Genomic DNA, 13,119 nt, shown 5'->3' on the forward strand with positions numbered 1-13,119 from the left:
GGAATTATCATTTGATTGCAAAGGTCATTTATGATGCCTGATTACCTAACCTGTGAATAGTTTACCATATTGTTATCAACAGAACCTTTCACCAGTAAAGACAGGTTTCAGAAGCCTGGTGACAGGTTCCCTTTAATGAGCAATGCAATCATTAGAAATTACTGAAAGGTTGGCTGCTTGTTCTTTTTGGATATATGATAGCTTTGCATTTTTCAGGCAAGGGGAATTCCTCATTTGCCAGAAAATGGTATATAAGAACAATTTGTGGCACAGCCCTTTTCTATGCCAAAAACTTTTTTTTACTGCATGCTCACCACTATTCTGTCTTAATGGAGAAGGCATGGCATAGCTAGTATAGATTTCTGGAGCACTGAGAGCAGGAAGTGTGTTGTATCATCTTAATGAAATAGGCACATATTGCTCCACTTCACTCCATCATATGTTTCAAGCCAGAAGATGGCACTCTTTCTAAAAAAAAACAAAACAAAAAAACAGCTGACCGAACATCGGAAGAAAGCTTTTATTTTCAAAAAGGGATAAACTGGGGAGCATATATATACGATCATTACTTCCTGTTTCTGTATTTTTGGCACTTTTACAGAAGAACTTGGTTTTCTTTTGTGTTACCAGATTGTCTATGTGAGCAGCCTGTTTAACGGTTTAAAGAATGGCTGTTATGAAACTTACAGACCAGGTAAGTGCTGACAAATTCTAATCTGTTGATGACTACTACTGATTACAATATAGCCTATTTTGCAGATCTCAGATTTTTAATTGTAGGAAGTGTGTGACTGTGAAACGAAAATGTGCTGTCTATTTTAAATGTTTATTTTCCATATTTCTTGTGGTTTAACGTCTGCTATACAGATATACCAGACATAGTACCAATAATAACATTAAAATAACAATCTGTAACCACAAAAGGCATAAAGACCTAGTATGCACATTAGGATCTAGCAATTTGGTCCTGAACTTCTGTCCAGAAAGGTTGTAGACTCGGGCACGTCCACATTGCATTTTGGACATTTTGGGATTCTGTCAGGGCATGTTTCTGATGCTGGTATATTGAAGGCGTATATAGCTGCATGTATGAGTTTGTAAAAGATCTCTCGCCAGTGTTCACTTAAGATGTACTGCTTAGGACTACTTCTGCTAGCATGTTTTATAAATCATATTGGATGGATAGTGAGGTAAATGACTAAGGGTTTATTTTCTGATCTGCAGAGGACCCCCACTGATCATGAGATCAGTGGTTGTGTTCCCCCATTTGAATTGAGTGGCAGATCAAGCATGCTCGCTGCTGGTCCACTGATTCTGATCTGGCAGAGTCCTAAAGAAGTTCTTAATTGTGTACACGTCATCATTGGGGTGACCATTTCACTTATGGGACACAAATCTAATAATTTGCATCCACTTCTTTAAACTTCTTCACTAATTGTGTTTTTTTGTGTCTACATTAGAGATGAGCGAGCACTAAAATGCTCGAGTGCTCGTTATTCGAGACAAACTTTTCCTGATGAAGTCAATGGGAGACTCGAGCATTTTTCAAAGGGACCATGTTTCTGGGAATAAAATGTGTTATATAATTGAAAAAGAATGTCTTCTGATAAGTTAGCAGATGTATGCAAACATCTGCAATCTATTCTTCACTGTTCCGCATGTATATTATCTCCCGACAAGTTAGCAGATTTAAAGAACAGTGAAGAATAGAATAAAAACAGTGAACACAGGATCATTTAAGTGAAAAACACAGTGAAGAATAGAATAAAAATAGTGAACACAGGATCATTTAAGTGAAAAACGCAGTGAAAATCACAGTGAAGAATACATTGCAGATGTTCGGCACATCTGCTTACTTGTCGAGAGATACGCTGTCCCGGTATCCGCTCCTCTTCTTCCACTGAAGTCTCCCCGATACCTCTGCGCTGCTCCCCGATGCCTCTGCACTGCTCCCCAGTCTCTCTGTCCTGCTCTCCGGTGCCTCTGTTGATTCCTTTTTTTTTAACCTCACCTCGGCTTACACATGAGTCAATAAAAAAATAAACTTATACTCACCCTCTGACAGCCCCGATGCTCTTCTGTATTCCCCGGGGAGCCGTGCTGAGCAACGGGGCTGCCGAAGGGTGAGTATATAACTTAATTTTTTTTAAGTGCTGGGTGGTTTGGCTGTATACTATAGGGAGCTGACTGTATACTAGAGGGGTCAAGCTGGCTGTATACTACAGGGTGCAGGATGGCTGTATACTACAGGGGCCAGCTGTATACTACAGGGGGCTGGGCAGGCTGGCTGTATACTACAGGGGGCTGGGCAGGCTGTATACTACAGGGGGCTGGGCAGGCTGTATACTACAGGGCGCTGGGCAGGCTGTATACTACATGGGGGCAGGCTGGCTGTATACTACACGGGGGCAGGCTGGCTGTATACTACACGGGGGCAGGCTGGCTGTATACTACACGGGGGCAGGCTGGCTGTATACTACACGGGGGCAGGCTGGCTGTATACTACACGGGGGCAGGCTGGCTGTATACTACACGGGGGCAGGCTGGCTGTATACTACACGGGGGCAGGCTGGCTGTATACTACACGGGGGCAGGCTGGCTGTATACTACACGGGGGCAGGCTGGCTGTATACTACACGGGGGCAGGCTGGCTGTATACTACACGGGGGCAGGCTGGCTGTATACTACACGGGGGCAGGCTGGCTGTATACTACACGGGGGCAGGCTGGCTGTATACTACACGGGGGCAGGCTGGCTGTATACTACACGGGGGCAGGCTGGCTGTATACTACACGGGGGCAGGCTGGCTGTATACTACACGGGGGCAGGCTGGCTGTATACTACACGGGGGCAGGCTGGCTGTATACTACACGGGGGCAGGCTGGCTGTATACTACACGGGGGCAGGCTGGCTGTATACTACACGGGGGCAGGCTGGCTGTATACTACACGGGGGCAGGCTGGCTGTATACTACACGGGGGCAGGCTGGCTGTATACTACACGGGGGCAGGCTGGCTGTATACTACACGGGGGCAGGCTGGCTGTATACTACACGGGGGCAGGCTGGCTGTATACTACACGGGGGCAGGCTGGCTGTATACTACACGGGGGCAGGCTGGCTGTATACTACACGGGGGCAGGCTGGCTGTATACTACACGGGGGCAGGCTGGCCGTATACTACACGGGGGCAGGCTGGCCGTATACTACACGGGGGCAGGCTGGCCGTATACTACACGGGGGCAGGCTGGCCGTATACTACACGGGGGCAGGCTGGCCGTATACTACACGGGGGCAGGCTGGCCGTATACTACACGGGGGCAGGCTGGGGGCAGGCTGGCCGTATACTACAAGGGGGCAGGCTGGCCGTATACTACATGGGGGCAGGCTGGCCGTATACAACTGGGGGCTTTTAGGCTATATACTGGGGGGGGGGGGCGGACTGTGACCAATGCATTTCCCACCCTCGGCTTATACTCAAATCAATAGGTTTTCCCAGTAAAATTAGGGTCCTTGGCTTATACTCAGGTCAGCTGTATACTACAGTATATACTGTAGTATATACGGTAATACATGCTCCATCATCCATGTGATGGAAACTGCCAGGCTAGTCAACATATACATTCTGTATGTGCACTATGCAATGTTCAGTGGATTTAATGCCAAATTACTTTGAGATGGAACACAAGGCATCATGGGATCTGTGGGCAAAGTAAATTGGACTCGACTTCATGGAAGGTACAGGAAGACTCAAGTCTTCACCCACTTCACTTGGTGAGAAACATTTTTGTCAAACACTTTCAGAACAGAAAATGCCATAACTCTGGAAAGAAAAGGGTGAGCAGCACAATATGGGCATTGTTCCGTCTGTTTTAAAGGAGGAATAACATATAAGAATTTGGTAAAATTATTATAACTTTAAAGATACACTTTAACTTTACTCACAGTGGTAGACCCTGTTTTTTTTTTTGTTTTTTTTTTTTAAAAAGGTTTTTTAAAAGTATGCAAATGGGCCTGAGGGGCTCCAGTTTTTTCTTAAAAACAAGGGCATAGAAAGTTGAAAGAAGAGCAGATCCTGCCCAAAGGGGCACACAACAGTATGTCAGAGTGCTTGGTTTACAATCCTTGATCCTGGTGGTAGATGTCCTTTATACTTCCACATAATAATGTTTGAGGTTTGGCAGACTTTCACTTATTTTGTATTAAGGTAAATGCAGTGATCTGCTTACATGGACAACATTAGCTTCTAAAATTCACATTGTCTTTTATCTGTCTCTTATTGCTTCTGGACCAAACAGGAGTAAAGCTGTATTAAGACACCTTAGGCATTTAAAGCACTTAAGCCCCTAATTGGTGTAATCAGGTTATGGTTTTTGCATAGCAGTGTGCCCTCCCTTCACTATTAAAATGCCTAGCAACGGCCTCCCTGAATAATAAAACACACCCTGCATAGCCTCCCTTCTCCAATAAAATGTCCAGCAGTGGCCTCCTTTAACTAGTAAAATCCCAGCAGCGGCCTTCCTTCACTAATAAAATGCCTAGCAGTGGCCTCCCTTCACTAATTAAATGTCTAGTAGCAGCCTCCCTTCACTTATAAAATGCCCAGCGGTGGCCTCCCTTCACTACTAAAATGCCCAGCCACGGCACGAACAACCATGGACACAGGGCACATGCCTCCCCTTTCTCCCCCAACAACCATGAATACAGACATGTGAAGGGAGGCCGCTCCCATATTCGGGCACATGGGATGTCACCCCCTCCTCCATCAATAACTTAAAAAAAAGAGTTTACCCTAACCCACCCATTTCCCCACCTAGCGCCCTCACAATAGTTCCGCCCCATTGACGTACAATTACGTACAATTATCTTCTGAGACAACTTGAGGATTCTGTCTCCTCTTCTCCTTCCTGGCAGGATGTCCTCAGCGGGCATATGGGTTTTATTTACTTCCCCCTGATGGGATAGTCTAAATCTCAGCCAATCAGAGGGAAGTAAAAAAAGCATCGTTCATTCCCCAGCCTGCCACTGATGCTGCAGATGAGTGTGTCAGCCTAACCTAAGGCTGAAACACTGTAACAAAAAAGCTATGCCACTGCTAATGGCACCGCCATGCTGCCTGAACCTATCTGGCAGGGTGTCAACCAAAAAAAATTTTTTTTTAATTTTGCCCCATCAGCCCCTTCAATTTTGTCCGCCTTATGCACAATGTCCATGGTGAATACCTCCCTGAACAGGTGCATTGGTATGGTTGGGTGCACTGATACCAGTTGCTACCAGGACATTAGACAAAGGAGGCCTACATACACCTCTGTAAATTAACAGTATGTTGGTAAGAAGCAGAAGCATTTGGATTGTGTTTAGTCATTAGAAATCTGTTTAGACCAAAACGTTTGTGTCAGGTAAGTAGCAACAAGTGTTTTCTTAACCAAAAACATGTACATGGTGTAAATACATCTGCGCTCAGGGAGAAATTATTCTTGGTGTGCTTGAAATGCTTTACAAAACACAAGACTCATTTACTAAGGGCCAGAATCGCGTTTTTTACGGCGGGTTACCCGACGGATTCGGAGAAACCACTGCATTTAAAAAAAAAAAAGTGTCGCTGGGCACGCGCTTACCTGCACTCAGCAACGGATCTTGAACTCCGGCGGAGCTCGGCGGACTTCTGCGCAGCAGCGACCCCTGGTGGACGTCGAAGGAACTGCCTTAGTAAATCGCCGGAAGACCCAAATCCACCGCAGAGAACGCGCCGCTGGATCGCGAATGGACCGGGTAAGTAAATCTGCCCCAATAAATCTTGCAAACATGGCCTTAAAGTCTAGCGTTACGCAGGACCTCTTATTAAAAGCAATCGTTGCCTCTCCCACCTACCTCTCATATTGTGGCCCTCCTCATCTTCCTCTATTGTTGTGGACTCCCTCATTCCACCCTCATATTTTGGGCCCCTTTGTATCTCCCCTTTCTTATTCTGCCCCCCCCTTTGATCTCACCCATCTTATTCTGCCCCCCCTTTGATCTCACCTATCTTATTATAGCCTCCCTTCTATTGTGGCTCCTCATATCTCCGACTCATCTTGTGAGCCCCCTCATCTATCGCTCATTTGTGACCCCTCTCATTTCCCCCCTCTTATTGTGGTTCCCCTGGTATCTCTCCCTCTTATGGTTTATCCCCTGGCGGATCTTTGTGCCTCATAGCCTTAGAGAAAGCTTGTCTGATGCCCTGTGCGACTATCCTGATTTCCAGTTTTGACCTCAATTTGGTACCTTGCTTATGTGCTGCTTCTGTGCTGCCCTGACTCTGATTCTGTGCTGCCTGTCTCGACTTCCTGCCTGTCCCCAACCACAACCTTCCCTTACGATTCTGTACTTCATCTTGGTTGCCACCGCGGACAAAGTCACGCCTTTGGAATGACCTTGGTGGTACCACGCCGCATCAAGTCCAACCTGCTTTGCAGCGGGCTCTGGTGAAAACTGGGTACCACTTAGACTCCGGTCTCAGGTGTCGGCTTACGTCATTGTCCATGGTGGTATATAGGATCCCCTATCACTGATCCTGACAACCTTCTTCTGCAAGAATATGCAATTTTGAAAAGAAAAGTAATTGTGTTGTAAAATGAAAAGTATAGCATTCAATACAAATGTGTGTTGGTTTACTGTAATCATTAGATCTCTAATTAGAAATTCAGATACATAAGTTCAGATTCATAGATTTTACATAAGTTTTCACATATATTTGTAGGAACAGATTGACATAGTGGGGCAAATAAGTAGGTGAATCTATACCAGAGATAATTGGTCTCCCTGGTGGGTTCTCTACATTCTTATTACCGTATTTTCCGGACTATAAGGCGCACATAAAAGCCTTGGATTTCCTTGGAAATCCAAAGTGCGCCTTATAGTCCGGTGCGCCCTATAGGAGGGCAGCGGGCCTACTTACATAGGTCCCCGCTACCGGAGACAGCAGATCTCCAGCGGGAACTGCAGACCACGCGGCACGAACAACTTCTGCCGCGTCGGTCTGCAGTTCCCGCTGGAGATCTGCTGTCTCTGGGAGCGGGGACCTATGTAAGTATGCCATTCTCCACCTCCCCCTCACCTTCCCCGCTCACCTTCCCCGCATTCCGCGTCGCATCTCGGCATCGTGTCGCGTCTCGTCCCGTCGGGTCTCCGCTCCGCCCCCGGACCTCCGCCCCCGGACCTCCGCCACGCCCCCGACCCTGCGCCTTATAGTCCGATGCGCCTTATATATGGAATTATTACATATATAAGGCGCATCGGACTAATGCGCCTTATATTCCGGTGCGCCTAATGGCCCGGAAAATACGGTAACCTTGGGGAAGAAATAAAATAAGCCTTTGGTTCTCGATTTTCAAATACTGTACATAGATTTTATTAAGTGTGCCTATTTTATATCCACCGTCTATTAGTGAATATTTATATATTTTTTTAAGGTTATTCTGTAATCCTATGTAATATTTGATTTCTGAGAGAATGATTCTACTGTATATTTTTTTCTAACTAAAAGTAAAATGCCCCCTCCTTTGTCTACACTGTTGATATTTTTGTTCTTATTTCTAGAACTTACAGTATCATGATGCGATAGATGTAAGTTACATTCAGTAGATACCAGGGTGCAAAAGGTTTTTTATTAAAGTTGCCTTAATGCTGGGTTGAAAAAAAGGTGTTTTTTGGTTTTAGATCAGTAACATATGGTAGTTATATTCATGTTTACTAGCCCTTCCCCTCCTTTTTTCTGCTTCTCTGATTGTAAGAAGTGACGTTGAAGTGTTAATTTGCAAATAACATTTTTTAGATTGCCAAATATATTGAAATCATTGGATGGTGCAGAGGGGCAAAATGAGAAACCTTACTCTAGTATTTTTGGCTCCTAATCAGCTAGTGTGAATAAGTACTGTTTTCACCTGAAGAGCAGATAAGGGATACTAATGGTATTTTTTTGGTGTCAGGGTTAGTTAATCTTCCTGTGAGCAGAGGCTTGTTTCCGTGATGCTTTCTTCTTCTGTAGACTATGCATAGGGTGGGTAGTTGTTGTGAATAGCGCCCTCTTCATGTTAGGATCTGCCTAGGGAGACTGATCACCTTGCTAAGAGGTCTCCAAAAGTGGGGAACTTGCAGCTGGAACCACTGGCTTCCAGCTGCAGGGCAAGAGTTAACATATCCACGGTCTATAACCAATGATATGCTTTGTTCTTATTGTAAAGCAAGCTGGAAGCTGATTGGAGAGTGCTGTCACCTCACTAGGGGAGTATAAAAAACCTCTTGTGGGGGGGGGGGGGGCACATGGTCAGATTCAGTGAGTCAGCATTCCTGGAGCACAGGTCCATGGGGCAGCTCCTGCAAAGCTACCATCCAGACCCACTACCAGGAAGCATAGGTGTCTCAGCCAGCTGCCTGACACCTGTAGCCAGTCAGGAGACTTGGCTAGAGCAGAGGTCCACTGCCTGTACTGGGCTCCATCTTACACAGCCCAGGCTGTAGTTATTACCTGGCTGCGAGCAACCCTCCCTGCATACCAGCTATCTCCTACCAGCTTTCCAGCCTGCTGATCCTGTTGCTGATGTTAGGCAATTGCCTGCTGTTCAAGTTCAAATAAAGAACTATGAGTTGATTTGCACAACGTGCCTCTGTGTGATCCCTGGATCAGGCTGCTAAACCATCATGGGCTCCCCACTTTTGCCTAGGGGCAGTACTACCATTCCCAAAGATAGGGATTCCTTACGGTAAGGGCTTTTTCAGACTGTGTTTTTGAGGTTCGTATGCTATTTGTTTGTTTTGCGGATGGCATACTGAACCGTTGATGCCTATGGGTTTGTTTAAACATCCATTTTTTTCACCGATGTGCAGCATGCACTATTTTTTTTCTCGCATGCGGACCAAGGAACTCCATAGAAGTAAAGAAATAGAAGACACAGCAATGACATCCGTATGCGGTCTATTTTTTATCAAATGTTGCTAGGAAGCTAATTGGACAGGGCAAAAATTAGAAAAAAACCTCATGTGCAACTTGTCTGTGTAGTTTGGTGCGCATTATCAAATTTTTCTGTGTACAACTGTGCAGCTTTTCTGTGTAGTTGGGAGCACATTGTCTATTTTTTTCTGGGTGCCGGCTAGGTGGTTTATCTGTGTAGTTGGGTGCTCATTATCTAATTTTTCTGGTGTAACGCCCGCACCGGCCCACTCACGTTCGGCCGCGCCCTCCACTCGGCCGGCCGCGCCCCCCCCCTTCACACCCCACTGGCGTGAAGGTGGCGGATTGGGGAAAATAATTGCAAAAGCTAGCAATAAGCTAGCATTTGCGATTATTTCAGGGCCTTTGCGCCACTGGCGGTGCGCAGAGGTCCTGATAAATATCCCCCATTATCTCTATGCTGCACAGCATATTGCCCAAAACCCCACTTAATTTTATGCACAACCCTACTTCATTTTATGCAAAACCTCACAGGTGGACCCCTGTTACTGCAGCAGAGATGGAGAAGTATTAGGGCATTGATACTTCTTATGGGGCTTGTGAAGAAGCCATCAATCAGGGACTACTGGAGCACAGACATTCTGTACCACACCGATGGTTCTACATCATGATGAGCAGGATGCGCTTGGAAGCCATCCAGAATGTTTTTGCATTACACCCACAACACACAGTGCCCACCCAGAGATGACCCCAGTTATGATCGTTTAAGGTCAGGCCCATATGGACCATTTTATTGCCAAGTTTGCCCAGGCATATATATCCCCGTGAAACATGAGGCCATATACGAGTCCCTGGTACAATTTAAAGGGAGACTTCAATTCCGCCAGTACCTGCCCAATCAAGGTATGGCGTGAAGATGTTTAAGCTGTGTGAAAGAACATTATGGTATACCTACAAGTTCAGAGTATATGAAAGGAAGGACTCAACTATAGTGCCCTCAAGATTGCCCCCTCCACACGGAGTTCCAAAAGCTAAAATTTTGCTTGCTCCCTGCCGTGTGCCTCTCCTTTACTTTATTGCTACATATGGGGTATTACCCTAACCGGGATAACCCGCAGAATGATTTTTGACATGTTTGTCCCAAGAGGCATGAGTTGGGCAAAATAAATTGGCACTAACATGGCATATTTCAGGAAAATAAAATATTTTTACTCTTCTCCATTCTATTTGTATTACATTTTGGCCAGCATCTTTGGGTTTAAAATGCTCACTACAACCCTAGATAAATTTATTAAGGGGTTTTGTTTCCAAAATGGTGTCACTTCTTGGGGGTTTCTATTGTAGTGATACCCAGGGGCTCTGCTAACACAACATGTCACCAAACCTGTGAAAACAGAGCTCCAAACTGAAATTTTGCTTCTTCCTTACTAAGCCCTGCTGTGTGGCAAACCTGTAGATTATTGCCACTTATGGGGTAATTCTGTACTTGGGACAACCCGCAGAATGATATTTGGGGTGTTTGTCTGCAGTGGCATGAGTAGGGCAAAATATATTTATCCCTAAAATAGCAATATTGTGAAAATGCAATTTTTACTCCATTTACTTTATATTAAAATTTGACCAGCATGTTGGGGGTTAAAATGCTCACCACAACCCCAGATATATTCTTTGAGGTGTGTTTCCAAAATGGTGTCAGTTCTCAGAGGTTTCTATTGTAATACATTGTAGAGTTTGAGATGTTAGGTTCATAAAATGGTGTTACTTGTGGGGGTTTATAGTACACAAGCCTCTAAAAGGCACTTCCAAGCTATAACCAAAAATTAAGTGTTTTTAAAATCTTGCTACTGAAACTATAAACCTTCTAACATCTGTTAAAAAAAAAAAAAAGGAACCGTAAAACAAATTATAGAAATATAAAGAAGACAAATGGCGAAAGGTTTCTATAAAAAAAAAAAATTGTGGTATGACTATTTGTCTAAAAAGTAGAACATTTGAAACTTTGAAAATTGTAATTTTTTATTACTTTATTTTTTTCCCCCTAAATTATTGAATTTTTATTCCCCCAAAAAGTAACTGATCAGCGAAATTATACTATTAACATAAACTACAATGTCTCATGAAAAAACAATCTCAGGGATATGTTAATGTGATAAAAAGTTATTACCACTGGAACAGACACTGGTCACATTTTGTAAAAATTGGACTAAGCCTTAACGTTCAAACAGGCTACGTCCTTAAAGGGTTAAAGATTGTGAAATCTTTTTGTAGTCAAATCCGGCTTTAAACTTCTCCACAACAGTATCACAGATCTACCTGGGGTGTTCCTTGGTCTATATGATGCTCTTGGGGCTTTAACCCCTTATCACCGACACTAGTTTTCAGCTCAATTACCAGTCTCGATTTTTCAAATCTGACATGTCTCACGAATTGGTTATAACTTCGGAACGCTTTAACATATACAGGTGATTTTGAGATTATTTTCTCGTGACACATTGTAATTTATGTTAGTTGTAAAATTTAAGTGATAAGTTTTGCGTTTCGTTCTGAAAAACAGTTAAAAATTAGGCAAAAGTTTGTAAAAATTCTTCATTTTCCAAGTTTGAAATGTTCTGCTTTCCAGACAGGAAGTAAGACTACGCAAAAAGCTTGATAATTAACATTTACGGAATGTCTTCTGTATGTTGGCATGATATTCTATGCGTCCTGTCAATTTTCTCGGATGTTATGAGGTGCAGAAAATCCCCAAAACTCACATTTTGAGCGACAACTCCTCTTCCAAGTGACTTTGAAAGGCCTAAATAATAGTAAAACCCCATAAATTACCCCACTATAAAAAAATCACCCCTCAATGTATGTAAAACAACTTCTATTGAGTCTATTAACACTTTAAGTGTTTCACATGGGTTAAAAAAATATGGACCTGCGATTTAGAAACTTTTTAATTTTTTTGGAAAATACATTCATTTAGGCCAAAACTGACAGTTTCAGAATAAATTAAATGATGAAATGCTCTGCAACGTTTGATGCCCAATTTCTCTCGAGTGTACTGATACCCCATATGTGGTGGTAAACTTCTGTATGGGCGCCATTCACAGTAGATTTATATTGTCACATTGTACAAGCTATAAACTTTAATTTTTTTTTTGTTTAATGTGAACATATGAGGGCTTATTATGTATGGGATGAGATACAATGTGAAGATAATTCATTTTGGGGGTCTATAGCTTATTCATGAGATTTTATTAACTATTTCAAGGGGGACACAAACAAAATCATCAATTTTTATTTTGGATTTTTAGCACTTTTTTCCCCCAGCTCACCGTCACGTAAAAATAATATTTTATCTTTATTCTCTGGTTCACTACGATTGCGGTGATACCTCATTTATATCGTTTTTCTTAACTTTGCTCAATTTTACTGAGCAAAACCAATATTGGTGGAAATCACATTATTTTTACTATCCACAACTTTTCAGGGCCATAACCTGTATTTTTCTGTTGTCAGATCTAGTTGAGGGCTTATTTTTTGCGAAAAGAGTTGTTCTTTTCAGTCGTATCATATTAGGGAACGTAACTTTTTTTGATCACTTTTTAGAACATTTTTTGTGATGGTGTTTGATGAAAAATGGTATATTATTGGAAGTTTTTTGTGTTTTTTTTTTACGTCGTTCACCAAGCAAGTTCAATATTGATTTACATTTTTTAGACAGATTAATACGGACTCGGTGATACCAAATATGTACATTTTTTAAGTGTTTATGTGTTTTATACACTTTATTTGAATTATATGTGTAACTGGGGAGATTATGGGACTTTTATTGTATTTATTTATTTTTATTATAAACTGATTTAATCTTTTTTTTTTTTTTTTACTTTTTTGACATTTTCCATTTTTTGGCTTGAACAAGCAATAATCCGATCGTTTGTTCAAGCCTTTACACTGCAATACAATTGTATTGCAGTGTATAGTGTATGTAACTGAGCATGCTGAGCATGCTCAATTACTTACGGCCGGGCCCTGCCAGAAAGGCAGAACCCGGCGGGAGAGAAGCCGGACCCCGGGGCAGCGGCAGGAGGAATCGGATCCCCCGGTAAGCACAGCGGGGGGTTCCGATCCACGTGGGACACGCTTACACGCCGCGGTCATGCTTGACCGCAGCGCGTAAGGGGTTAAACACCCGGTGTCCTGAAAT

The 13,119-nt window shown here is 43.3% G+C and overlaps 1 protein-coding gene across 3 annotated transcripts in view; it reads left to right on the plus strand.

Annotated features, from left to right (window-relative positions):
• Positions 1-545: 545 nt before the first annotated feature.
• The window catches only part of ANKRD44 (ankyrin repeat domain 44), a 377,775-nt gene continuing 365,201 nt past the window's right edge, over positions 546-13,119 (plus strand). For all 3 annotated transcript variants that reach the window (XR_011849377.1, XM_072120895.1, XM_072120896.1), the window contains exon 1: positions 546-694. Coding sequence is in view for 2 of the 3 variants with exons in the window: in XM_072120895.1 (XP_071976996.1) it covers positions 668-694 (27 nt within the window). In the remaining variant the exon portion in view is untranslated. The remainder of the gene's footprint in view (positions 695-13,119) is intronic.

This window comes from Engystomops pustulosus, chromosome 8, assembly GCF_040894005.1.
Source record: "Engystomops pustulosus chromosome 8, aEngPut4.maternal, whole genome shotgun sequence".
In the NCBI taxonomy this organism is placed as follows: Eukaryota; Metazoa; Chordata; class Amphibia; order Anura; family Leptodactylidae; genus Engystomops; species Engystomops pustulosus.